Source organism: Rhinatrema bivittatum, chromosome 5 (assembly GCF_901001135.1).
Source record: "Rhinatrema bivittatum chromosome 5, aRhiBiv1.1, whole genome shotgun sequence".
In the NCBI taxonomy this organism is placed as follows: Eukaryota; Metazoa; Chordata; class Amphibia; order Gymnophiona; family Rhinatrematidae; genus Rhinatrema; species Rhinatrema bivittatum.
Window position 1 is genome coordinate 334,223,711 of NC_042619.1, and position 25,561 is coordinate 334,249,271.

Here is a 25,561-nt window from a genome sequence, read left to right on the forward strand (position 1 = left end):
GAAGATATTGGAAGCCAGTGGAGCTCTTTGAGTACGGGGGTGATATGGTCTGTTTTGCGTGTGTTAGGATTTTGGCGGTGGCATTCTGTAGCATTTGGAGAGGTTTGATGGTTGAAGCAGGGAGGCCTAGTAGTAGTGAATTACAGTAGTCGATTTTTGAAAAAACTTAGTTATAATACAGTTAAATACAGTGTTTGTCATACATATATTTATTTACTAGCGGTGGCTCGCCAGGCGTTGCAGTGGCAGAGTCAGGTTCTTTTCCCCCCCCCCCCCCTTGCTCATATACCTCAGTCACACATCGTCCTCCCCCTTGGTCACTCCCCCCCTTTCCTCTCCTATCCCCACTGCAACTCTCTCCCCCCTCACACTCACCCCTCCCCCTTTGGTCACTAACCCCCCCCTTCACTCCCCTGTCCATACTCCAACTCTCACCCCTCACACTCACCTCTCCCCTCTGTGTCTCTCCCCTGACACTCACCGTCCCCTTCATTCTCCCTCCCATCACTATCACCTCTCCCCTACTCCCTACCCTTTCGTCAGTGACAGAACACCCTCTCTGAATCTCCTTCCCTGACTCAGATCCCCTCCCGATCGCAATGCTCTCCCAGCTAATCCCCCCCCCCCCCCGTCCCTCTCCCTCTTGTGCGGTTCTGCGCGGCCCGCTCCCAAAGACGTGAGGTCAGTGAGGATCCCTCCCTGTCGTGCACGTGAGCCGTACCAGATCGCCGCCACAGCTCCTCCCAGGTGTTGAAGTTCGGCCGGCCAACACCACCACGCCCAATATCGCCACCGGTCTGCCGCTGATGCTCCTCCTAGCGCCATGTTGGTCCTGCTGTGCCCGACGTGCACTGCTGCTGCTCCTCTCAGCGCCATGTTTGTCCTGCTGTGCCCGACATGCGCTCCAGCCCGCGCAGTACAACAGCTTCATTTCCCAAGGTAGATAGCGTGTATTGCATGTCTGTTATGACTGCTGGCCGCGGCAGACCGCGACCGGGAGTCGGTCGCTCACCTTCGCAGCAGGTCCAAGCACGGATGCTGAGGCCGACGTCGGCAGGCCGCCCCCGCAGCAGTGCTTCCACTCTCCAAGATGGCCGCGGCATCCTCTCGGCGCGGCTAAGCCCCGCCCCCTGAATCTTACTAGGGCCGCGCGGGCGGCAAGAACCCGGCCTTAAAGGAACCCCTACAGGAAGTTAGGGGGTTTCCTTCTGCAGACTCCATCTTCTGCAAACTATTTAAGGCAAGGTCTGAGCCTTCAGACCTTGCCTTGGCTTCGTGGCTCTGTTCCTGATTTGTTCCTCCGTGTGGTGATTCCTGGATTGGCTTGACATCCCTGCTTGGCTCTCAACCCCTGGACTGGTTACGGAATATTCTGGCTCTTGATCCCTGGACTGGCTGTGCTACTTTCTGGCTCTTGACTCTTGGACTTGGCTGTGGAGTGTTCTGGCTCTTGATCCCTGGACTGGCTGTGGTACTTTCTGGCTCTCGACCCCTGGACTGGCTGCAGTGTTCTGGCTCTTGATTTCTGGACTGCCTGTGGTATCGTTTGCTCTCACGACCTGCTGGAGGCGCCAGCTTCTGTTCCATGACCTGCTGGAGGTGCCAGCACTTGTCCTCACGACCTGCTGGAGGTGCCAGCTATCTGGATTAAACGACCTGCAGGAGGCGCCTGCATCTAGATCTTCGAGTCTCTTCAGCGACCCTTGTGATTGGCCTCGCCTTCCGACGAAGAACTACCTTCATCGCCAGACAAGGGTCCACCTTCCAAGTCAGAACAATGTCTGTCCAACAGATGTCGCTGTTTTCCCCACACACATGTAAAATATGTTTTTCTCTGTAACTGTGTGACATCTATGTAATCTAGATAGAGAAGAATCTTGCCGAAAGTGAAAGCAAGGTTGTGTCCAAATTTGAAAGCAATTGGTGCAGTAGTTTCTGAGATTATCGATTACGTCCAAATTATTTTACATTTTTATTTATATAGATTTGATTTATTTACAGGACTTATACCCATCCATTCATAATTCTAAGCCATTCACAATATGCATTCATAAATTAATGGGTGGGTGTGTAACCCCTAGTTAAAGTAGTATGTCCCACTACCCTCTAATACAGTGGTTCTCAACCCTGTCCTGGGGACCCCCCCAGCCAGTTGGGTTTTCAGAATATCCACAATGAATATGCATGAGAGAAAATTTGCATACACTGCCTCCATAACATGCAAATTTTCTCTCATGCATATTCATTGTGGATATCATGAAACCCGATTGGCTGGGGGGGTCCCCAGGACAGGGTTGAGAACCACTGCTCTAATATTAGAACCTGGCAGTGACTGGAAGTTTCTAGAGACAATCACATACACACCAAGAGGGGGTTGCCGGAGTAAGCAACCAGCATGGAGAAGGTAGCAGTCTAGCTCCCTAGCTGGCAGGGTCAGATTGAAGATTTAGTTGACCATAGAAAGGACCAGGGGCATGAGGTGGGGGACAGAATGCTACATCAGTGCCCCTTTAAAGAGGTACCAGCACATGGTCCTATAGTAAGTTAGAGCAAGCTCTTCTTCAACCCAGGCACTCTAAATCGTTGCTATGTTGCCCATCCCTAACTCCAGGCTTGCTAACTGGGCAACCTAATATTCCAGGGTTAACTCCTAGATGTGAACCGCAGAGCCCTTCCCAGGAAGCTGGGTGAAAAATGAAACCCCTTATGAGGTGAAAAGGAATCCTCTGCTCATGAAGACAAGGAAACAGCCACAACTGAAATCACCTAACTCTTCTGCTGAAGCAAATGCAGGCTGGCATAACTCTACCTAAGGAATTCTTTATTGAATTCTTGTACCATAAGTCAACTGCTCTTCACAGAAATGGAGAACTGTAACAATTTGTTGTTTCCTGTGGAATGCAACTACCGCCTTATAAATAGAATCAGCTGAGTTTAGATTCATTCTGGCTGAATAGTCTGTGATTATTTGGAGTTGCATAGCAGGATATACACCAATATCCACAGAGAGGAATGTTTCTCCTAGGACAAGTAGGTTGATAGGTCCTCACATGTGGGTGACATCATCCGATGCAGCCCGGCACGGAAAACTTTTGTCAAAGTTTCTAGAAACTTTGGCAGATTGAGCATGCACAGCTTGCTGCTATCCATGTATCCATGCGAGGTGCCCTTTCAGTCTCTTCTTTTTGGCAGTGCAGTAGCCTTGCGGTTGTGGAGTTCCAAAACCTTGAAAGTATTTTGCTTAATTTTCAAGGTTTTTTCTACGTCAGATCCCCCCTTCGCTTTCGGTTCCTCCAGTAGGTACCATTGGCTTTTGCCGACGTTATTTGCGGTCGATTTCCCACTCCCGCTTTGGGCCTCCGTCTGTCATCGACCATGCGCCGGCCTCTTTTTCGATGGCGTCGTCGGGTTTTCGATGGTGCCCCCAGTCCCCGCGGACCATGTCCATCATTTTATGTCCATCCAATAACTCCTAAATCACCTTGCCGTTTGTTTATAACATTTATCTATTTTGTATACTACATTTAAATTGTATATTGTTTAACCATTTTCTATCCTCTTTTCTATTTTTCCTACTCCAAGTTTGGCCACCTTGTTAAATGTAACTGTACCTTCTGTCACCACAGTTCTAGTTCTTGTTCTTAAGTTCTATGTATTTTATTGCACCCCCATTCTATGTAAACCAGCAAGATATGTTTTCATGATTGCCGGTATATAAAAACTTTAAATAAATAAATAAATAAATAAATTTTCTTCAGATGGATCCACATAAGGTGTGTATCATCTGCCTGGGGGCCTCTCTCAATGTCCGAGGGTGTCCTTTATGCGATCAAATGACCCTCAAAGTGCGTCGTGTGCACCTAGATAAAATGGAGAAGCTTTTTGGCTCTCCAAAACCCTCTACTTCGACTAAGACCCATGGGGAACTGTCCCCGTCTCTTCCCTGGCGGTTCCCGTTCTCCAGTTCCCTTAAAGATCGAGGAGAAGGAGATCAATCCTTGGTGGTCTTTCCCCTCCCCCTGACCTCGGGTTCTTCATCGACCTTGGTGCCCGGGGAAGGACCAGGCTGAGCACCAGAAACCCAGGAAGAATCGTCTGGGAGTGGCATCGGCAGCTGCCGAGCCACCATCAAAGTGGCACCAGCCACTGGAGGCCCCATCCTCCGGGGTCCCCGGTAGCCCAAGGCGTTCCCCACCGGCAATGGGTGCCCCCTTGTGATCCCTTCGAGGGTGTGTCGGCAATGCCTCGTCCCCCTCCATTAGTCCTTTACTACCCAGGACTATCAGTAGGAGTTGAACCGCAGGATGCAATCGGCGGTGCTCAAAGCGCTTCAGAGCATTGAGCTGCTGGCACCACCGACCCCATACCGGTGCCCAAGCCTCCACCTTTGATGCTCGCGCCCCTGCTGGAGCATTTGGATGTCCTTCTTGGTGCCCTACCGATGCAACCGATGCCCGAGAGGCCTCTGATGCCTACTTGGCCACCGATGCCCTCCACTGGAGCAATCCCGATTCCTGGGTCCTCCAAGGATGATGAGACTGCGGGGACCGGGTGCCCATGCCTGCGGTTCTGCGGGCTGCCACCGGTTCCCCCCCCCCCCCCCCCCCCCCCGGTGTACCTTGGCCAATGCCACCTCGATGCCCAAGGGTCCATCGATGCCGTCAGTGCCTCCACGGCCCTTGGTGCCTTTAGGACCCCAGGCCTAGTGCTCCTCCTGGTCCCTGCCTCGGCGTCCGGATTCTAGTGAGGAGGAGGGCCCCTATGACCCATAGGGCAATGACTCCTCAGATGCATCTTCCGAGTTCTCCAACAACCCCCTCTCGGAGCCTTTCCCTCCAGAGGAGCGGGCGTCACTCTCTGCCTGAAGACCTGTCATTCACAAGCTTTGTAAGGGCTATGGCTGAGGCCATCCCCTTCCAGCTCCTGTCGGAGGAGGATACCCGTCATAAGATGCTGGAAGTCCTCCAGTTCATTGACGCCCCAAAAGAGATTGTGGCGGTGCCGGTCAACGGCATCTCTAAGGAGCTCCTCCTCCGTATGTGGGAACACCCAGTGTCAGTTGCCCTGGTGAACAGGAAAGCTGATGCGACTTATCTGGTTCAACAGATCGTGGGCTTTGAACGGCGGCACTTACCCCACCAGTCTGCAGTGGTGGAATCCGCACTTAAAAAGGCCAGGCGCTCCCAGACACATGCTTCTGCCCCTCCAAGGCATGAACACAGGGGAGCTCAATGGCATTGGGAGGAAAGTTTTCCAGGGGGCTATGCTGGTGGCCTGTATTGCGGCCTACCAGATATACATGACCCAACACGACCGCAACCTATGGAAGCAGGTCCAGGAGTTTGCGGAGGGCCTCCTTCAGCAACAGCAGGAGTCCCTTGCAGCCATTGCCACGCTGGGACTTGAGGTGGGTAGACACAAGGTCCGGTCTACCTATGATGTTTTTGAAACCACAGCCCATCTAGCCACTGGAGGCATCAGTGCAAGATGGCTGGCGTGGCTTTGGGCCTCCGATCTCCGACCGGAGTTCAGGACAGGCTTGCGGACCTCTCCTATACAGGAGATAACCTGTTTGGGGATAAGGTGAAAGAGGTTATGGCACAACTGAAAGATCATCATGATACTCTTCAGCAACTCTCCGCCAGCCCCTCTGAAGGCCCATCCAATGCCAGGAAGTCCTCCAGGCCAGGCTCTTTCAAGCCTTTCTACCAGCCAAGTAGACAACAAATGCAACGAGCTCGCCAAAATACTTCCACAACAAATAGCTAACATCGCTTCACGCTTACCACCCCTCCCCTCACCCACCAAAACCTCTCTGAAAGCCCCTAATCACCAAATGGATGCCTTCGAGACCACATCCACATCTGAAATCAGATCTATACTAAGTAAAATGAAACCTTCCTCCCACCCTCAGACGCATTACCCACCAAAGCACTCTTATCTATACCAGATTGCATCGCACAACCCCTAACTGACCTCATTAACACATCCCTGGCCTCCGGCAATGTGCCCAACCAACTTAAACTAGCCATCGTAAAAACCCATTAAAAAAAACCCCAAACTAGATCCCACTGACCCAACCAACTTTCGCCCCATTTCCAATCTCCCGTTTCTTGCGAAAGTCCTCGAAAAAACTGTTAACACGCAATTATCTAATTATTTAGACCAGCATCAATCCTCCTACCTTCACAACACGGCTTCGCAAACAATTTAGTACCGAAACCCTCCTGACGTCACTATTGGACTACATCATCAGAGGACTAGACATGGGTCACACATACATCCTAGCCCTACTAGACATATCAGCAGCCTTCGACACCATCAATCACTCCATACTACTCGACAGGCTGACTGAAATTGGAATCTCAGGAATCCCCCTCCTATGGTTCACATCCTTCATTAATGACAGACACTTCAAAGTCAAAATAGGAAAGAATGAATCCAAACCCATCAATATCACGTGCGGCGTACCCCAAGGCTCTTCCCTATCTTCAACCCTATTTAACATATACCTCCTACCTCTCTGCCACCTCCTTCAGAAACTTGGTCTCCCACATTTTGTATACGCCAACGATGTACAAGTCCTCATTCCCATCACAGACTCACTACCCAATGCCCTCCTAAAATGGGAAAGTGCCCCTCTCCTCCATCAACAGCCTTCTCACACAACTCAATCTAGCGCTAAACACTAATAAAACTGAACTAATCATCGCCCCCCAACAACTCAATCCCTCACCCACCAATGTCAGCTCCCTGCACCCCCTCCCAAACTTCGCTCAACATGTTAGAGACCTTGGTGTAATTCTTGACACCCAATTCAGCTTGCAAAAATTCATCAAAACCACCCTTAAGGAATGCTATTTCAAACTACACACACTCAAAAAACTAAAACCACTCCTGCATCCCAGCGACTTCAGAACTGTGCTTCAGGCACTCATCCTATCCAAAATAGATTACGCAAATGCCATCTTACTAGGCCTTCCCAAAAACCACCACAACCCCCCTGCAGCTCCTACTAAATGTAGCTGCATGCATTCTAACAGGCACACGTAGAAACGATCACATCACGCCTGTTCTTAAACAACTACATTGGCTCCCCATATCCTCAAGAATCATCTTTAAGACTCTAACTCTCATACACAAAGCCATCCACAACCCAAATATGCATTGGTTCTCCGACACTCTACACCTTCGTACGACATCAAGACCAAACCAGATCACCATACCTTGCAACAATACCCACTCCTACACCCAAACTATCCCACCTCGCTTCCACCAAACAACGCTCCATCTCCTTAGCTGGTCCCAAGCTATGGAACTCAATGCCCACCAGTCTACGCCTTGAGATCTGTCCAAAGAAATTCAGACAGAAACTTAAAACATGGCTTTTCACACACGCCTACTCTTAATCTGCCATCCCAGTTCCATTCCCCCCCCCACACCCCCCCCTAATCCACTCCACCCCCTCACACAGACCCTTTCCTCCCCCCCTCACCCCCCCACCCCCTACCCCTTCCTCTCTATCACCCCGCTCTCACCCCCCTACCTCCCATCCCTCTCTAACCTAGCCCCCCCCCCCCCACTCCCCCCGTGTATATTGAATGTACATATATTGAATGTACATATTAGAAAGTATACAGAATGTAAATAACTCCTGCTTTTTGTAAATAATCCTCCTTATTCCCCTACTCTCTTCCCAGCATACTCATTCAGTTCCAAGTTACTGCCCTGCCCCCCTTCCCTCCCCTCCCCGTAGTTATAATATCAGTTACAATGTAAAGCCCTGTTGGCTGAATTTCCTGTTATCTGGAAACCGATGTGATGTCTCGTGCGAATGTCGGTATAGAAAAATGTCAAATAAATAAATAAATAAATAAGTACTTACCTTCAGCTGCTTGTACTCACCCACCTCGGTCCAGCCCTAGAGGTCAGGGCTGGCAGCAGCAAGTTCCGAGGGCCCAACCAGCCCCCCAGCAGGCCCCATCTGCCGGTTTTGACTGGTGGTGAGGTGACGTGAGCCAAACGCCGGTTCCCCTGGCGGTCGATACCCCAATCAGTGGCAGGCTCCTTTGCTTCACCCGCCATTGGGAAGTGATCACTTCAGATCATTGGGTCCTCTCAATTATCCACCAGGGCTACCGACTGAACTTCAGCAGCCTCCCAGAAACCACTCCCTCATGTCCAGAGAGGGGTGCGCCCGACCATCAGGTCGCCCTTGAATCAGAATTTTCCACCCCTTCTAGCAGCGGACGTGGTAGAACTGGTTCCCCCGCGAGCAGTGGGGCCACGGCTTCTACTCAAGGTAACGGTGGTGGGGCCACTTGGCAATAGTGATCAAATTTAAACTAATAACTGGAAGGGGGACAATAAGTAAATCTGCAGCTTTAACACTAAACTTTCAAAAGGGAAACTTTGATAAAATGAGGAAAATAGAAAAACTGAAAGGTGCAGCTGCAAAGGTTAAAAGTGTTCAACAGGCTTGGACATTATTTAAAAATACAATCCTAGAGGCGCAGTCCATATCTATTCCACACATTAAGAAGGTGGAAGGAAGGCAAAACGATTACCGTCATGGTTAAAAGGTGAGGTGAAAGAGGCTATTTTAGCCAAAAAAAATCCTTCAAAAATTGGAAGAAGGATCCATCTGAAGAAAATAGAATAAAACACAAGCATTGCCAAGTTAAGTGTAAAACATTGATAAGACAGGCGAAGAGAGAATTTGAAATGAAGTTGGCCATAGAGGCAAAAGCTCATAATAAAAACTTTAAAAAATATATCCAAAGCAAGAAACCTGTGAGGGAGTCGGTTGGACCATTAGATGACTGAGGGGTTAAAGGGGCTCTTAGGAAAGATAAGGCCATTGCAGAAAGACGAAATGAATTCTTTGCTTCTGTGTTTACTAATGAGGATGTTGGGGAGATACCAGTTCTGGAGATGGTTATCAGGGGTGATGAGTCAGACAAACTGAACGAAATCGCTGTGAACCTGGAATCGCTGGAAGTTGTAGTAGGCCAGATTGACAAACTAAAGAGTAGCAAATCACCTGGACCAGATCGTATGCATCCTAGGGTACTGAAGGAACTCAAAAATGAAATTTCTGATCTGTTAGTTAAAATTTGTAACCTATCCTTAAAATCATCCATTGTACCTGAAGACTGGAGGGTGGCCAATGTAACCCCAATATTTAAAAAAGGCTCCAGGGGGCGATCCGGGTAACTATAGACCAGTGACCCTGACTTCAGTGCCGGGAAAAATAGTGGAAACTATTCTCAAGATCAAAATCGTAGAGCATATAGAAAGACATGATTTAATGGAACATAGTCAACACGGATTTACCCAAGGGAGGCCTTGTCTAACAAATCTGCTTCATTTTTTTGAAGGGGTTAATAAACATGTGGATAAAGGTGAACCGGTAGATGTAGTGTATTGGATTTTCAGAAGGCGTTTGACAAAGTCCCTCATGAGAGGCTTCAACAAAAACTAAAAAGTCATGGGATAGGAGGCGATGTCCTTTCGTGGATTACAAACGGGTTAAAAGACAGGAAACAGAGAGTAGGATTAAATGGTCAATTTTCTCAGTGGAAAAGGGTAAACAGTGGAGTGCCTCAGGGATCTGTACTTGGACCAGTGCTTTTCAATATATATATAAATGATCTGGAAAGGAATACGACGAGTGAGGTTATCAAATTTGCAGATGATACAAAATTATTCAGAGTAGTTAAATCACAAGCAGACTGTGATACATTACAGGAGGACCTTGCAAGACTGTAAGATTGGGCATCCAAATGGCAGATGAAATTTAATGTGGACAAGTGCAAGGTTTGCATATAGGGAAAAATAACCTTTGCTGTAGTTACATGATGTTAGGTTCCATATTAGGAGCTACCACCCAGGAAAAAGATCTAGGCATCATAGTGGATAATACTTTAAAAATCGTTGGCTCAGTGTGCTGCAGCAGTCAAAAAAGCAAAGAGAATGTTAGGAATTATTAGGAAGGGAATGGTTAATAAAACGGAAAATGTCATAATGCCTCTATATCACTCCATGGTGAGACCACACCTTGAATACTGTGTACAATTCTGGTCGCCGTATCTCAAAAAAGATATAGTTGCGATGGAGAAGGTACAGAGAAGGGCAACCAAAATGATAAAGGGGATGGAACAGCTCCCCTATGAAGAAAGGCTGAAGAGGTTAGGGCTGTTCAGCTTGGAAAAGAGACGGCTGAGGGGGGATATGATAGAGGTCTTTAAGATCATGAGAGGTCTTGAACGAGTAGATATGACTCGGTTATTTACACTTTCGAATAATAGAAAGACTAGGGGGCATTCCATGAAGTTAGCAATTAGCACGTTTAAGACTAATCGGAGAAAATTATTTTTCACTCAGCGCACAATAAAGCTCTGGAATTTGTTGCCAGAGGATGAATTAGTGCAGTTAGTGTAGCTGGGTTCAAAAAAGGTTTGGATACGTTCTTGGAGGAGAAGGTCGATTACCGGCTATTAATCAAGTTTACTTAGGGAATAGCCACTGCTATTAACTGCATCAGTAGCATGGAATCTTCTTAGTGTTTGGATAATTGCCAGGTTCTTGTGGCCTGGTTTGGCCTCTGTTGGAAACAGGATGCTGGGCTTGACGGACCCTTGGTCTGACCCAGCATGGCAATTTTTTATGTTCTTATGTTCTTAAGGTACTTCCCTCATTCTGAAGAGGAATGGTGGCTTTGCGCCCCATCATCGACCTCAGGGCGGTAAACCGCTTTCATGTAAGAGAAAAATTCAAAATAGTCTCCCTGGGCACACTGATCCCACTCCTCCAGAGAGGACTGGCTCTGCTCCCTCGACTTAAAGGAGGCTTACGTCCATATTGCAATTGTCCCCAACCACAGGAAAGTACCTCCACTTTTTGGTGGGGACGGCACATTTTCAGTACAAAGTGGGGCACTCCATGAAGTTAGCATGGGGCACATTTAAAACTAATCGGAGAAAGTTCTTTTTTACTCACGCACAATTAAATGCTGGAATTTGTTGCCAGAGGATGTGGTTAGTGCAGTTAGTATAGCTGTGTTTTAAAAAAGGATTGGATAAGTTCTTGGAGGAGAAGTCCATTACCTGCTATTAAATTCACTTAGAGAATAGCCACTGCCATTAGCAATGGTAACATGGAATAGACTTAGTTTTTTGGTACTTGCCAGGTTCTTATGGCCTGGATTGGCCACTGTTGGAAACAGGATGCTGGGCTTGATGGACCCTTGGGTCTGACCCAGTATGGCATTTTCTTATGTTCTTATGCTGCCCTTTGGTATGGCATCAGCCCCACGCGTCTTCACGAAATGCTTGGCGGTGGCAGCTGCCTACCATCAGGCGTCGCTCGGTCTAACGTCTTTCCGTATAGGGACAATTGGCTGATCTGGAGCGACTCCCATTCCGGGGCCCTGAATGCACTGGCCTTAACAGTTCAGACCTTACAGACATTGGGATTTGTTATCAACTTACCCAAGTCACATCTCAGTCCATCTCCATGGTTGGACTTTATCGGCACCAGTTTGGATACGGCACAAGCAAAGGCGTTTCTGCCCAAGGATCGAGCCATTGCCCTCTCCTTGCTGGCCACCCTTGTTTGCAACAGGAAGAGGGTGCCAGCCCGTCTGCGGCTCTGCCTGCTGGATCATATGGTGGCCTCAGTCCCCGTGACCCCCTTGGCTCGCCTCTGCATGAGGAACCCTCAGTGGGCCTTGCGGTCCCAGTGGTGACTGCATCCCTGGTGCCTCCAGATTCTGGGATGCGTCACAGACCCTATTCACCTCGCCCTGGCCTGGTGGGAGACCCTGCCCAATTTGAAAACTGGGCTCTCATTTCAGCCCGCACCGCCCCAGATAACCCTCACCGAAGCCTCGCCTCAGGGGTGGGGGGGGGGGCCCACAAAAGACGATCTACATATCCAGGGCCTTTGGACTCAGCCAAGTCCCACTGCCAGATAAAACTTCATGGAGCTGCGGGCGATCCGGTAATGCCTTGTGGGCCTTCCAGGACAGGCTGTTTTTCAAGGTCGTCCTCATTAGAATGGACAAACCAGGTGGCGATGTGGTACATCAACAAGCAGGGCGGCATAGGCTGCTTCCCTCTCTTCCAGGAAGCAATACAGGTCTGGGATTGGGACCTCTCCAGGGGGATGTATCTATGGGCCACCTACCTGCCAGGCCACCTGAATAAGCTGGTGGACCACCTCAGCCGGTCCTTCCAACCACATGAGTGGCCCTGAACCCCGGCGGTGGCAGCCGACCTATTCTGTCACTGGGGCTCGCTGGACATGGACCTGTTCGCCTCTCCCCACAATCACAAGGTGAGCATGTTCTGCTCCCTGATTCCGGGGGAGGACAATCCGGCCTGCGATACATTCTCTCTTCACTGGGGACAAGGTCTCATGTAGATGTACCCCCCCTATTCAGCTTCACTCGTGAAGCTGCAAGAGGACGGGGGACCATGATCCTGGTGTGGTCATGGTGTGTCAACCTTTGAACTTTTTTGATGAGTTTACTCCATGTATGTAATACACAGCGATTTCTAGGGATATATCGTTAATGATAGTTTGGAATATCTTATGATAGTTTCTATGAAACTTATATTTAATGTATGTTATTTTTATGTCATTGTTTTTATTATTATGTCTGTTTATTTTGTATATCGCCTAGGCCATTCTGTGTTAGGCGTTTAATAAATTTTTTTAAATGAAATGAAATGGAAATGAATGGTGGCACCCTCCTGGGCAAGGCAGGTGTGGTTTCCTCTGCTCCAGGACCTGTCCATGAGTGTGCCGGTTCAGCTGGGGATGGCTCCCGACCTCCTATCGGCAGAACCAGGGAACCCTGCGCCACTGAACCTCCAGTCCCTGGCCCTCACTGCCTGGATGTTGAGCGCCCTTACAGTTCTCAGATGGTGTTTCCAGGGTCTTGATTGAATCCTGGAAACTTTCCACCCAGAGATCTTACAGCTTGAAATGGAAGCGTTTCTCCACCTGGTGCATCAGCCATGGACTGGACCCTTTCTCCTGTCCGCTACCCCCCCGTCTGCTGGATTATCTTTGGCACCTATCCAAGTGTGGCCCTCCAAACCAGCTCAGTCCAAGTACACCTCAGCGCCCTCTGCGCCTACCACCAGGGGGTCGCCGGGATGCCCATCTCAGTCCAGCCACTGGTCGGGCTTTTCATGCGGGGCCTGGTTCACCTGAAGCCCCTGCTTCACCCGCAGCAACCCCGTGGGATCTCAACGTTATCCTAGTGAGGCTCATGCGGCATCCGTTTGAGGCTCTCAAATCCTGTGACCTGAAGTTCCTCACCTGGAAAGTTATGTTCCTTGTGGCGATCATTTCCGCTCACAGGATCAGTGAGATCCAGGCCCTGGTTATGTTTGCTCCCTACACAACTTTTTCCATGATTGTGTGGTGCTGTGCACACATCCAAAATTTCCTGCCAAAGGTGGTGACTGGCTTTCCACATCAACCAGTCAATTATCCTTCCCACAGCCTCATTCTCACCTGGAGGAATGTGCTGTCCACACTCTGGACTGCAAGCGGGCGCTTGCTTTCTACTTGGACTGTACAGCAAGCCATAGACAGTCAACCAGCTCTTTGTGTCTTTTGACACCAATAGGCTTGGAACAACAGTGGGGAAGCAGACCCTATCCAATTGGCTAGCAGTTCTGCTATGAGCAGGCAGGCCAGCTGGCTGGCAGGGTGATGGCTCACTCTGTGCGGGTATGGCGGTATCAGTGGTCCATCTGCATGTGTTCTCTGTCACCGAAATCTGCAGGGCTGCAACCTGGAATTCTCTCCACACATTTGCGGCTCACTACTGTCTCGACAGGGATAGTCGCCAGGACAAACAGCGCTTTTGGCCAGTCTCTCCTCCGCAATCTATTCCAATCTTGAACCTAACTGTTTTCATCATGCTCTATGGGGCCAGACTGCCACTGTTTCCCACAACGCTGCAGTTGTGTTGTGCCCGTTGGCACCTTGTTCAACTATTGTGGGTCCCTCTGATCACAGGGGGCAGTCTGGAGCTCTGTAATCGCCCACATGTGAGGCCTACCATCCTGCTTGTCCTAGGAGAAAGAGCAGTTGCTTACCTGTAGCAGGTGTTCTCCTAGGACAGCAGGATGTTAGTCCTCAGGAATCCACCCACCTCCCCACGATTTTGGGTTCACTTTCAGTTTACTGTGTTATTTTTCTTGCTCATATTTTTTGCTATGTTACAAGACTGAAGGGGGACCTCGCATGGATGTACAGATAGCAGCAGGCTGGGCATGCTCAGTCTGCCTGTTATGCCTGTCTGTCACAGATGGCTGCGACCGCGAGTACTCACTGCTTGTACCGCTTTCCTGTCCTCCGCGGATCTTCTCGCTGCGCAGGCCTGCCTACACCCCCGCCTTCCTCGGGACTTCCTCACGGTGGCATGGATGCCGCAACTTCCTACTTCGATGTTGGGCTTTCCTAGGTGCGCGCACGCATCATCGGCCCCGCTTTTGAAGCACTCTTCGGCGGGAATCTCGGGGGCGTCCCTGGTTGATGATGTCATCGGACTCCTGTACTTAAGCTCCACCCTTCGTCCCCAGCTAGCCGACTTGGCAACAAGTTCCATACGAGTCCTCAACTCCTGCCTTGTGTTCCTGAGACTTCGCTATGAGCCTTGCCTCCTGGACCCTGTCTGGCAACCCGCTCCTCGGGGGTCAGTGTGCGCTTCTACGGGGACTCACTTCCCTGGCCTACCCCGCTCCTTGGACTGGCCCTGCGCCTCTTGGATCCTACTCTGCAACAAGCTTCTGCTACTACTCGGGTCTCCTGAGGAACACCGCGGCAACCTGTGAGTTCTTTGGCTAGCCTCCCCGCTCCTCGGGGTTGTGCTTGTGTTCTAGCAAGGACTGTCTTGCGCTTTTCCGCTCCTCAGGCTGCACTCTCTACTCCAGAGACTACCTACAGCTCCCCCGCTCCACGGGCTTGCTCCAGTGTGTTCTACGCCTATTGGCTGCCCCGCTCCTCAGGCCTGCTTTCCCTACTAGACTGCCGTCACTTTCTCCTCTCTCCGGGTTCCTGCCTACGCTACAGCTGAGACCGGCTCCGGGCCTCTTGATTCGTGGGTGGGCCTGCGCCTCCAATTCTATGCCACTATGCTGCAGCTCCGCCCCTCAAACTGTCCTCCTGGAGAACCTTCAGCGCGGATAATCCTGAGCCTACCGCCCTGTGGTTGTCTGGCACCTCTCTCCTCAGGGGTCCTCACTCCAGATACAAACCTATTGTAATACTCACTCACAGGGGTCACTCCCTGGTCCCTGGGGGTCTCCCACTACTGTGCCCCAGAGTGGTGCACAGTAGTGGAGAGACCCCCAGGCTGTAACACTCGCATCTCGGGCCAAGGGTCCACATACCCTTGTGCCCGAGATGGACTTTGACATCCTTTAACTCCCACAAGACATCCTTGGACTTTGACATCCTTTAAACTCCCACAAGCACTAGTTTCTTCTAACCACTTAACTAGCACTAACCATGTTACCGTGTTGGTTTTATGTTTCTTAACTTTATGCCTTCTTAGGCCTTTCTTTCCAGCTGCTTAAGCTTCCAAGTTTTACCATCCCTGTTGAATGTAACTATGATTCTTCTGTTTATTCACTTATTTAAAAAAATGTATTTTCTGTTACAGACCCCTTTGTTCGATGTAAACCGATCTGATATGGTATTTAACCTGAAGGTCGGTATAGAAAAATACTAAAATTTAAAAAAATTAAATAAAAATAAATAATAAATAAAAATACCATGCTGGGCTGCATCAGATGATGTCACCCACATCTAAAGACTAGCATCCTGCTGTCCTAGAAGAACACCTGTTACAGGTAAGCAACTGTGTTTTCTTTTATAGGGAGTCTCCACCTAAAGTAATAACCAAATACGGCTGTTCTGGCATTTGCCCTGAAATAACTGGCAACAAATATACATCACAGTTCTTTACTGACACCATGGGAAGTTTAGGAAAATAGGAAGAGGAGGAGCAGTGCTAAAAATATCTGGAGTGTAGAACATAATTTATAAAAGTAAGTGAGGAAAACAATAACTCTATCTGGCTCTGAATTAGTCATCTGAAGGAGGAGAAGCCTGGTCCAGATTTAGGAGCAGAAAAGACCCATGGTAACATATGCTGGATTCTTATTTGTTCTTTAAATTTGTGAATGTAAGTTTATCTGCATTGATTGCTGGAAACTGCAGAATATAAGAATAAAGAAAGAAAGCCCATGTGGAGCAAGGGGATTTTCAAGCACGAAAGGACCCATGTACTTGGAGTTTGAATCTTGGATTGCTAGGGCACTTTTTGTATATGAAAATACACATGACTGAAAATCCACTTACCCATGTACAGTTGAGTTACACAGGTTAACTTTTTACCCACGTAAGAGGAGAGTAAAGTGTCCATTAACTAAACAGCATTAAAAACTGGCCAAAAATATGGATTATCTGTAATGCAGGTGTTAGTGGCCAGTTTAATACTAGTGATGTGCTTTTGTTTTGAAACAAAATGAAAACATCAATGATACTTGTTTCCTTTCATGTCAATTTTCAAAATGAAGTGACATATAAACAAACAAGATTTAATTTTGTTTTTTTTTTGTTTTAACTTGTGTTAAAACTGTTTAGTATGCTTTGAAATGACAAAAAACTAACAAGGTCCACAAGGTCCCGGTACCATGATTTTCATAAAAATAAAATCTACTTGGGGTCCCTGCTCCCTCACTCTCCCTCCCTCGCACGTCACTAGCTGTACTAGTGCTCCTCCCCGCCCACCTCCAAACCCTCAAAATCCCCTCCTCCACACTTCTCTTTTCTCCACCGTACCCCTCCAATTTACCCCAAGGATAATTTGCCTAGAAAGATTGTGGTTAATAACAATCTTTTAAAGCAAGTTAAGGCCTTTTATTTTAATGAATAATACATTAATTGAGTAATGTGATGTTTTTATTTTATTGAATGTTTGATGTTTTATTCTGTATGCTTCTTTTTGTTATCCGCATTCATCAATAGGTAGAGATCACGGAATATAAAAGTTGTTAAATAACTAAGGATTCCTTGGGTTGAAAGGAAACAGGAGTGATCCCTAGTCACTCCTGCCCTGCTGGCACTATACCTCAAGTGCCACCAGCTGACCCAAAGAACTGAATTAGCACAAGTATAAAACCTGTAGTCAAGGCTTCCAGCCTAGCTATTGTCCATTCAATCATCTCTCATTCCTAATTTAATTACCTGAAGAAAGTACACAAAATCTATTAGATGTAAATAAGCTGATGAATTAAAACTTTGCTTTTACTTCTGACATATTTTTGTACTTTTTTAAAGTTCATTGACTAATGAATGTTTGAGGGATGGAAAAATGAAGAGAAGCTAGGGTTGAAGCTTTGACTATTGGCGCATCTGCTTACAAGTTTCAAACTTGTGCTAACTTGACCTCTTTAAAGGAAAAGCTCTTCTATTAAATATGGTAAGGTTGGGAACTGGAGTAGTTGGAGGGGCAAGGAAATGTGAAGAGAAATTATGAGTGAAGTCAGACAGGTTTACTGGAGCTGCTCTGTGGGGAAAAAGGGGAATTGGATTAAGACAACAGCCAACGCTAAGCCCCAACTTTTACGGTCTGGGGGTACTGATACGCAGACATTAGGGAAAAAGCACAAGACTGCTTCTATGGCCAAGTCCAAAAGGAAAGCACACTCAAGCAGCAGCATTGTATGAATTATCAGGAAGGCTTCTCACCCTGTGAAAATATTGCTAGCAGTGATTTTGCTATGGGTTTGACATGTTTGGTTTTGATTGTAAATGTTACTACCCTTAAGATAAGGCTTGGGGGTAACCTGCACAGAGCGGCAGTTACTACTGTAAGAAGTTTGCTGGGCAGACTGGATGGATCGTTTGCTCTTTTTCTGCCGTCATTACTATGTTACTGAGACTAATAAGGCAGTTTTGTGCCAGATAGAGAAAGAGATAGGGAGCCGGTGATGTCCTTTGAGGCTGGGGTATTTTTGTTGCAAAACGGGGGAACTTTGGGCACATTATGATTTAAAATGTTGGGACTTTGGGAGGGCAGAAGGCATGGTGAGAGGTTTGAATAGTAAGAAAGAGAATCAGAACCTCAAATCTATTCAACACTAATGCTTAATCAACTTTCCCATCTGCCCCTCTTACTGCTTTCAGAATGCATTCTGGTTTTGCCTGGGATGGTTGTACCCTCTTCCTGATTCCCAGTACCAATCTTTTCCATCAAAAACAGTCAAGTACTTCCGACCACTGGAGAGTAGATTGAGGTGAGTGGTGAGCTCTGGGCTCCATGCATATTCACCACCTTTATGCTTTTGGAATTAATAGAACTTTCATCTTTAGTCTCACAGGGTGTTATTTCTTCTAGTCATAAATGGTTCCACTGCAAGATCTTGATTGATGCTTTCATGTACTTGTAGAGTGTAATTATGCCACTTCTTAGCCCCCTGTTGATGAGGATAAAGGCCACTTTCCATATAGGGTAGCATCTCCATCCCCTTTGCAGCTTTTCTAGTTCCTTGACATCTTTCTGAAGTGTGAAGCCTAAAAGGTACATCCAATGTCCTAAGTGTTTCCTAATGAGGAGGGAGGGGTGCTTGGTGCTTTTATAGAATGGGAATTACATTTCCTGGCCCTCAGTTCCACCCCAGATTTAATGCTTGCCAGCCTTTACATAATTTTAGTGACTAGCAGAGCCAGTTACTAGGTTTCTTGTTGCCCTGTGCGAACAATTACTGTGCTACCCCCCCCCCCCCACCCATTCATTCATTCTCTGTCCCAGGACCACCAAAAATCAGCAGTGAATGGGGGAAGAAGCATCATCATCGGAGCTAGTGGACAGCAGCAGCAGCACATGCCCTCCCCTTCAGAACACTGTGCGCATGTGAGAAGCAGTTGAGTGAGTGCGCGAGCCCGACCAGCGAGATAGACAAACGAGTGTAGTTCTCTTTTTTTGATCTGCAAGCTGTCACGGACTCGGCTGATTTTTTGTTTTCTTGTTGTTGCTGAACCAAAGTGGGGGAGATGGAAGTGATGAATTCTTGGTCCCCCTCAATCCAGAGCTACTCTCCACTGCCACCTGAATGAACTGAAACAGCCGCAGGTCTGGCATTCGTGCTCTGACAGCATGTCCACCAGCAGCAGCACAAGTCTCTCCCTGCTCCTGACGCTGCGCCACTGGGTGTGTCACCCTGTGCAATTGCACGGTTTACACACCTGGTGGTGCCGGGCCAGGTGACTACTGCCTTTCTCTGAATGTTCAATGGCTTTTTGTCCATTATAAATTTAAATCCTTTTCCTATGTGATAACAGAAAGCATTGACCCATTTAGTCTGTGTTCTGCAGGTTTCTCCTTATGGCCTAAGTTCATATTAGTGCTCCTGACTACAGTTGAACCACATCTGCTACAATGCTGCTCATCCCTAAGTGTGAAAATCCAGGTCATGATCGGGTTATGCTCTTTGTCTGTTTACAAATTATATAGTTTATTAGTGTCAATAACAAGGCATATCAAAACATATATAAACAATATAAAAAGTACAAGTAAGAAGTAGACTGGAGTCACAATTCTGCCCGGCAGGCAAGGATCCTGTCAGCTCTGCAGCTGAATCCAGACTGCATCCGAGCTGGGGAGGCAGCTTTTTATACCATTGCCTGAGGGCAGGGTTGTCACATTACCCAGGTCAACCTAACAGGTTGGATGATTGGATCTAATTCTGGATTTGATTCATTGAATCTATGGACTTGTAGTTCCTTCTTTTTTTTAGAGAAAGTGGAACTACAAGTCCATAGATGCAATGGGGCAAAACCAGAAATGGTTCAGCCTCTAAGATTAACCCTGGGCAGATGATTTACACTGCCTGAGGGTCAAATTACCTTGGTGAAAAATAAACACTTTCATAATCCCTTTCTCCGTTATAGATTTTCCCACCAAAACTATTTTCCTACAGGCTTTGAGGTACAGAGTCTTAATTCACTTAAGAACATATTAGAAGAGCAGTGTGTTGATTTCTGCAGACAATAATCAATAAATAAAAGAACAAGAAAAGGCTTTGGTGGCTTTGCAGGGGCTGTGAAGGTGGAAGTTCCCAAAGACAGAGAGTGAAAAAAAAGAACCAGACTCCCACATTGTGATTCTGTCCAAAACAGACAAAAAAAGAGAGCCCTGAGGGAAAGAGGTACTGGGTTTTGTGTTCTCATTATAGCTCAGCTAGGGGAGTTGCTTCTCTAGCAGGAAGAGTCCCTGGTGTGTAGCCCCCACCACCCCCACCACTCCCCCTTTGCATCTCTTGCAGGGAAGCTTGTAAGGTTCCAGCAGTTAGCCTAAGTGCTGTAGCTCTTGGCACAGACTGGCTGTAAAAAGCTGCAAATCAGACCAGAAAAGTCCAAAAGACATCACTCAGATATTGGATTGAGCTGCAGATTAGCTGAAACTTTCTGTCTCGGTGATGTGATGAGTGAGGGGTTAGGCGTATGTATAATTAATGATCTTCTGTTAAGCACAATCTGTCCTTCTTTCTCATCCCACATCTTTCTTCCCTCCCTCTCCCTTTCCTCCCCATTTCTTTGATTCCTCCCTCTCCATCTCGCTCTCTGTTAAACCTAACCATTTATTTATTTGTATTAAAAACAATTTTCTATACTCCTGTAATCACAAGAGCATCCTAATCAAATGCAATTAAACTATACTAAATGCATAACAAATACAGCAAGTAATCAAATACAACAAACTCCTCTAAAGCAGAACAAATCAAAATATAAACCAAAACAATAGACATTAAAACTAAACTTAAAAAATAAAAACATTCCCAGCCCAGACAATACCACAATCAATAGTCACAGACCAGATTTTATCCTTCCCTTCTCAGTTCGTTGCAATAGCCACTGAAAACCCAATCTTCCCTACTTAATAACCACTCTGGGAAAGAGCCAAGTCTTCAACTTCTTCCTAAATGTAAGATAGTTCTTTATTTGCCTAATGTCTGCAGGAAGCTTATTCCTCTGTACTCTCTGCATTGCCTTATAGGAGGGGACTTGTTTAGATCATAAATCCGTTGGGAACAGTACCACTCTGCCGCCTCCTCTCCCCCTATATCTCTTTCCTCACCTCCCCTCTCCTTCTCTCCTCTATCGGAAAAGGTAGTGATGACAAGGGCAGGGGCAGACTTCAGGAAAGCATGGGAGAAAAACCAGAGGATCTCTGGTGGCAAGAGACTGATGATGAGGGGACTGCGCAGCCTTCGCTGAGAGATGCTTGCAGCCCAGGACAGCAGTGAAGTGGGTGCAGTGTGCATGCTGGAGAGCATGGGGAAACCTGCACCGAGCGGCAATTGCAACTCTAGAGGGGACACAAGGGGATGGGGGATTCGGTTCCACGTGAGAATTTGATCTGCTTTGGGTAAATGCACATAAAATCGCTGCTGGGCAGACTGCATAGACCTTTGGATCTTTGTCTGCTGTCATTTACTGTGTGACTAGATACTTCAGTCTTACTTTTAATCCTATTCTCCAATATCCTACCTCCCCATTTTCCTCGCCCTTTCCAGACTCTCCTCATCGCCTTCATCTCTCATTCTCCCGCCCTTCTTCCATGCCTGTTCTCCATTTTTTCTCCATCCTCATTTTCCTTCTGCCCTTCACATTTGTATTTTTATTCTGTCTCTCCTTCCTGTTCACCTTTTCCCCATCTCTTTCCCCTCCCCTTTGATTTGTCTTCTTCCTCCCTTCTCTCTCATACGTTTCTCCCTCGCTTTTCTTTTCTGTATCCATGTCCTGCCCCACTCTGTTTCTCCATTTCTCTCCTTCCTTGTCTTTCCAAACCTTTATAAACCCTCCCCCCCCCCCCTTTCTTATTTCTTCCCATTGTCCATCTTCTGACTCCCGTACCATCTTTCCCTTCTCACATTTTCTTTTGGTCTTTCTGGTTCCCTTTATGCCTGCTTTTTTCTCTCTAGATATTTTTGTCTTTTTTTGTCCCCAGATTTTATTACTTGGAAAAAGAGAATCTGTTCCGAATTCCTCGTGTTACCTCAGTGAGAATATGATGCTGCTCCTGACTCAGTTTCCCCTGAGTTTATTTTTTAAATGTAATCTTTTGCCACCTCGTTTGTGCATGGAATAGAAGCAGCATCCCATGGTGGAAGACTTGGCCACAGTCTTTACTGAAACAAAACTGTTTCTGTTTCTCTGTAGAAACTGATCCTGCTGAGTGCTACTTTACATCACTTCATTAATATTCCAAGGGCTCAGGAGAGCCTCCGGTATTCTCTGGTGCCCAGCCTCGAGAAGAAGATTTCATTATCAGTAAACAGTAAAATTAGCTTTTCTGCGTAAATACCTTCATTCACGTGGCTGGACAGACTAGGTCAAAAAAGAAAACAAGCAGAGAACTGCAAACATTTGTGCAAGCAATTTTATTGTTTGTTTTTTTTATTATTTTACCCAAGGGGCTCGTAAAAGGAATCTTTAACCCCCCTGCTTACCGTCTTTCTCCTCCTGGGGCCTAGGAAGATGAATTGTGGATCTGCACCATCGTCTGTCGCCTCTCCCCCAGTCTGGATAGATGATTTCCAGCCTCGTCCTCACTGTGTCTTTCCTGCAGCCCAAATAGGTGATCCCCGGCTCAAGGATCACTATTCACTCCTCCCAGGACATGAGGAGGGGATTCCTGGACCAGGGCCGAGTTCACCGGTGCGGTGGCCTCTGTTACTTATGCCAAATAGACCTTTTTATTTTCATTCAGTTTTAGACCATGTCACTTGTTCCTAAAAACACTATTTTGATAGTAAAACTGTGACTTTTTTTTTTTTATTTGCTTTCCATTGTTGTGGGATGTGCCATAACTGAATCTACACTCAAAGGGGGTAAGTTTTGTATTGAAACATTTGTTACCCACCCTTCCTATGTTCACATAGTAGTTAACAAAGATTCACATCACAGTAGAGCTTAAAATTAAATAAAATACAATATAAATATATTACCTCACTGACTAAGGATTCAGGAGTAACAAAGTCAGGTGGACTACAGGTTGCTAGCCTGGTTTGGAAATACTGTTTTGAAAAGATATGTTTTTAGTGCTTTTTTGAAGAAACTTTTTTCATGGAGGCACCTCAATTCTTTTGGTAAAGTGTTCCAAAGAACTGGGCTAGCTGAAGGTGAGTTAACTTTGGAGAGGAGACATCAAGGAAAGCTAGACATTCTGATCTTAATGATCTGGAAGGGACATGAATTTTTAGTACGGAGGAAATCCAGAGAGAATGAATATTATGAATCGTGGCATGTATAATCATGGCCAGTTTGCACTGTATACAATATGATCTGATATGGAGTGATTAAAGGGACCTGAGCAGCTACAATGTGTGTAGCCGGTTAAACTCTATTTTTAAGTGGGTGTGAATTAGGCGTTTAAGGAGGCAATTTTCAAAGCAACTGCTGGTAGCTGCAAAGTCCACGGTTACTTCAACCCACTGCTCTCCTGAACGCGTGATACAGTAATTTCATTTATTTAAATTAGGGCCGAGAGTAAAAAGAGGCGCTAGGGACACTAGCGCGTCCCTAGCGCCTCTTTTCGGACAGGAGCGGCGGCTGTCAGCGGGTTCGACACCGACATTCAATTTTGCCGACATCGGTTCTCGAGCCCGCTGACAGCCACGGGTTCGAAAACCGGACACCGGCAAAATTGGGCATCCGGTTTTCAACCCGCGAGCCACAGGCCTTTCAAATTGTTTTTTCTTTTTACTTTTTTTTTAACTTTCGGGACCTCCGACTTAATATCGCCATGATATTAAGTCGGAGGGTGCACAGAAAAGCAGTTTTTACTGCTTTTCTGTGTACTTCCCCGGCGCCGGCAGAAATTAACGCCTACCTTTGGGTAGGTGCTAATTTCTTAAAGTAAAATGTGCGGCTTGGCTGCACATTTTACTTACTGAATCGCGCGGGAATACCTAATAGGGCCATCAACATGCATTTGCATGTTGCAGGCGCTATTAGGTTCCGGGGGGTTGGACGTGCGTTTTTGACGTGCTATTACCCCTTACTGAATAAGGGGTAAAGCTAGCACATCGAAAATGCGCGTCCAATCATGGGTTAACAGTGCGCTCCACTGTACTGTATTGGCCTGAAAGTGCATAGTTTTGAAAATCCCAAACTACATCTGATGCCACCTCCCCTGGTCCCTAGCCCGCCTCCTAGGAATGCCTCTGCTTGATGTGGGCAAAAGAATGCAAGCCCACGGAATCTAAGGGTAGGGTGTGCACTCTACAAACAGCGGATTTACTGGGGTAACAAGCCATTTACCTATACAAATGGCTTTGGAAAAGTGCCCTCTAAATTCATAAGGTGCCTGGATTTACCTGGCTAAAAAAAAAAAGAAACATTTTGGGGCCATGGTCAGTACACCCTTCAAACTTGATGGGCAATGTCAAACTTTTTATATCTACAAGACACACATGCATTACATTTATTCAACTTCATCTAGGCCCACTGTTTGTGTCTAAGGGAATGGACCTTTCAAAATCAACCCCTAACTTTGAACATCTTGGTTTGTGGTTGATGGTGTTCCTGGTTTTTGGTACACATGTTAAAAGGGGAATGCTTCTAGGCTGGTAGTGTTTGAATTAAGAGTGACCGAAGAAGAAGGGCCAGTAGAAGAAGGAAGTATCCTATAGAAGCAGTCTACAGGCCCAATGTTGATTTTTTTAACCTATGTGAAAACCAAATTAACAGGTCAACACAGTACAGTGCGCTCCGGTGGAGCGCACTGTTAACCCGCATTTGGACGCGCGTTTTCAACGCGCTAGCTTTACTCCTTATTCAGTAAGGGGTAATAGCGCATCGAAAACGCGCATCCAACCCCCCCGAAACTAATAGTGCCCGCAACATGCAAATGCATGTTGATGGCCCTATTAGTTATTCTCGCGCGATACAGAAAGTAAAATGTGCAGCCAAGCCGCACATTTTACTTTCAGAAATTAACGCCTGCCCAAAGGCTGGTGTTAATTTCTGCCAGCGCCGGGGAAGTGCACAGAAAAGCAGTAAAAACTGCTTTTCTGTGCAACCTCCGACTTAATATCATGGCGATATTAAGTCGGAGGCCCCAAAAGTAAAAAAAAAAGTAAAAATTAAAAAAAATTAAAAATCGGCCCGCGGGTCAGAAGATGGACGCTCAATTATGCCGGCGTCCGTTTTCCGAACCCGTGGCTGTCAGCGGGTTTGAGAACCGATGCTGGCAAAATTGAGCGTCGGCTGTCAAACCCACTGACAGCTGCCGCTTCTGTCAAAAAGTAGTTGCTAGGGACGCGCTAGTATCCCTAGTGCCTCCTTTTACTGTGGGCCCTAATTTGCATAGGCCACCCTCCTGAATCGCGCGCCCAGGAGAGTGGCCTGTGCGCACGCCGGGAGAGCGGGCACTCGCCAGCTCTCCTGTGCATTTTTCTGAATCGGCCTGTAATTAAGCCGACAAGAAGACAAGTTATCCAGCTAAAGTTAGATAACTTGTCCC

The 25,561-nt window shown here is 47.1% G+C and overlaps 1 protein-coding gene across 1 annotated transcript in view; it reads left to right on the plus strand.

Annotated features, from left to right (window-relative positions):
• Window positions 1–23,636, plus strand: part of PROM2 (prominin 2) — a 281,934-nt gene extending 258,298 nt beyond the window's left edge. Inside the window, exons 12-13 of the mRNA XM_029604437.1 lie at window positions 18,220–18,329; window positions 22,255–23,636. Of these exons, the coding sequence (XP_029460297.1) occupies window positions 18,220–18,329; window positions 22,255–22,261 (117 nt within the window). The 3' untranslated portion in view covers window positions 22,262–23,636. The remainder of the gene's footprint in view (window positions 1–18,219; window positions 18,330–22,254) is intronic.
• Window positions 23,637–25,561: the final 1,925 nt, after the last annotated feature.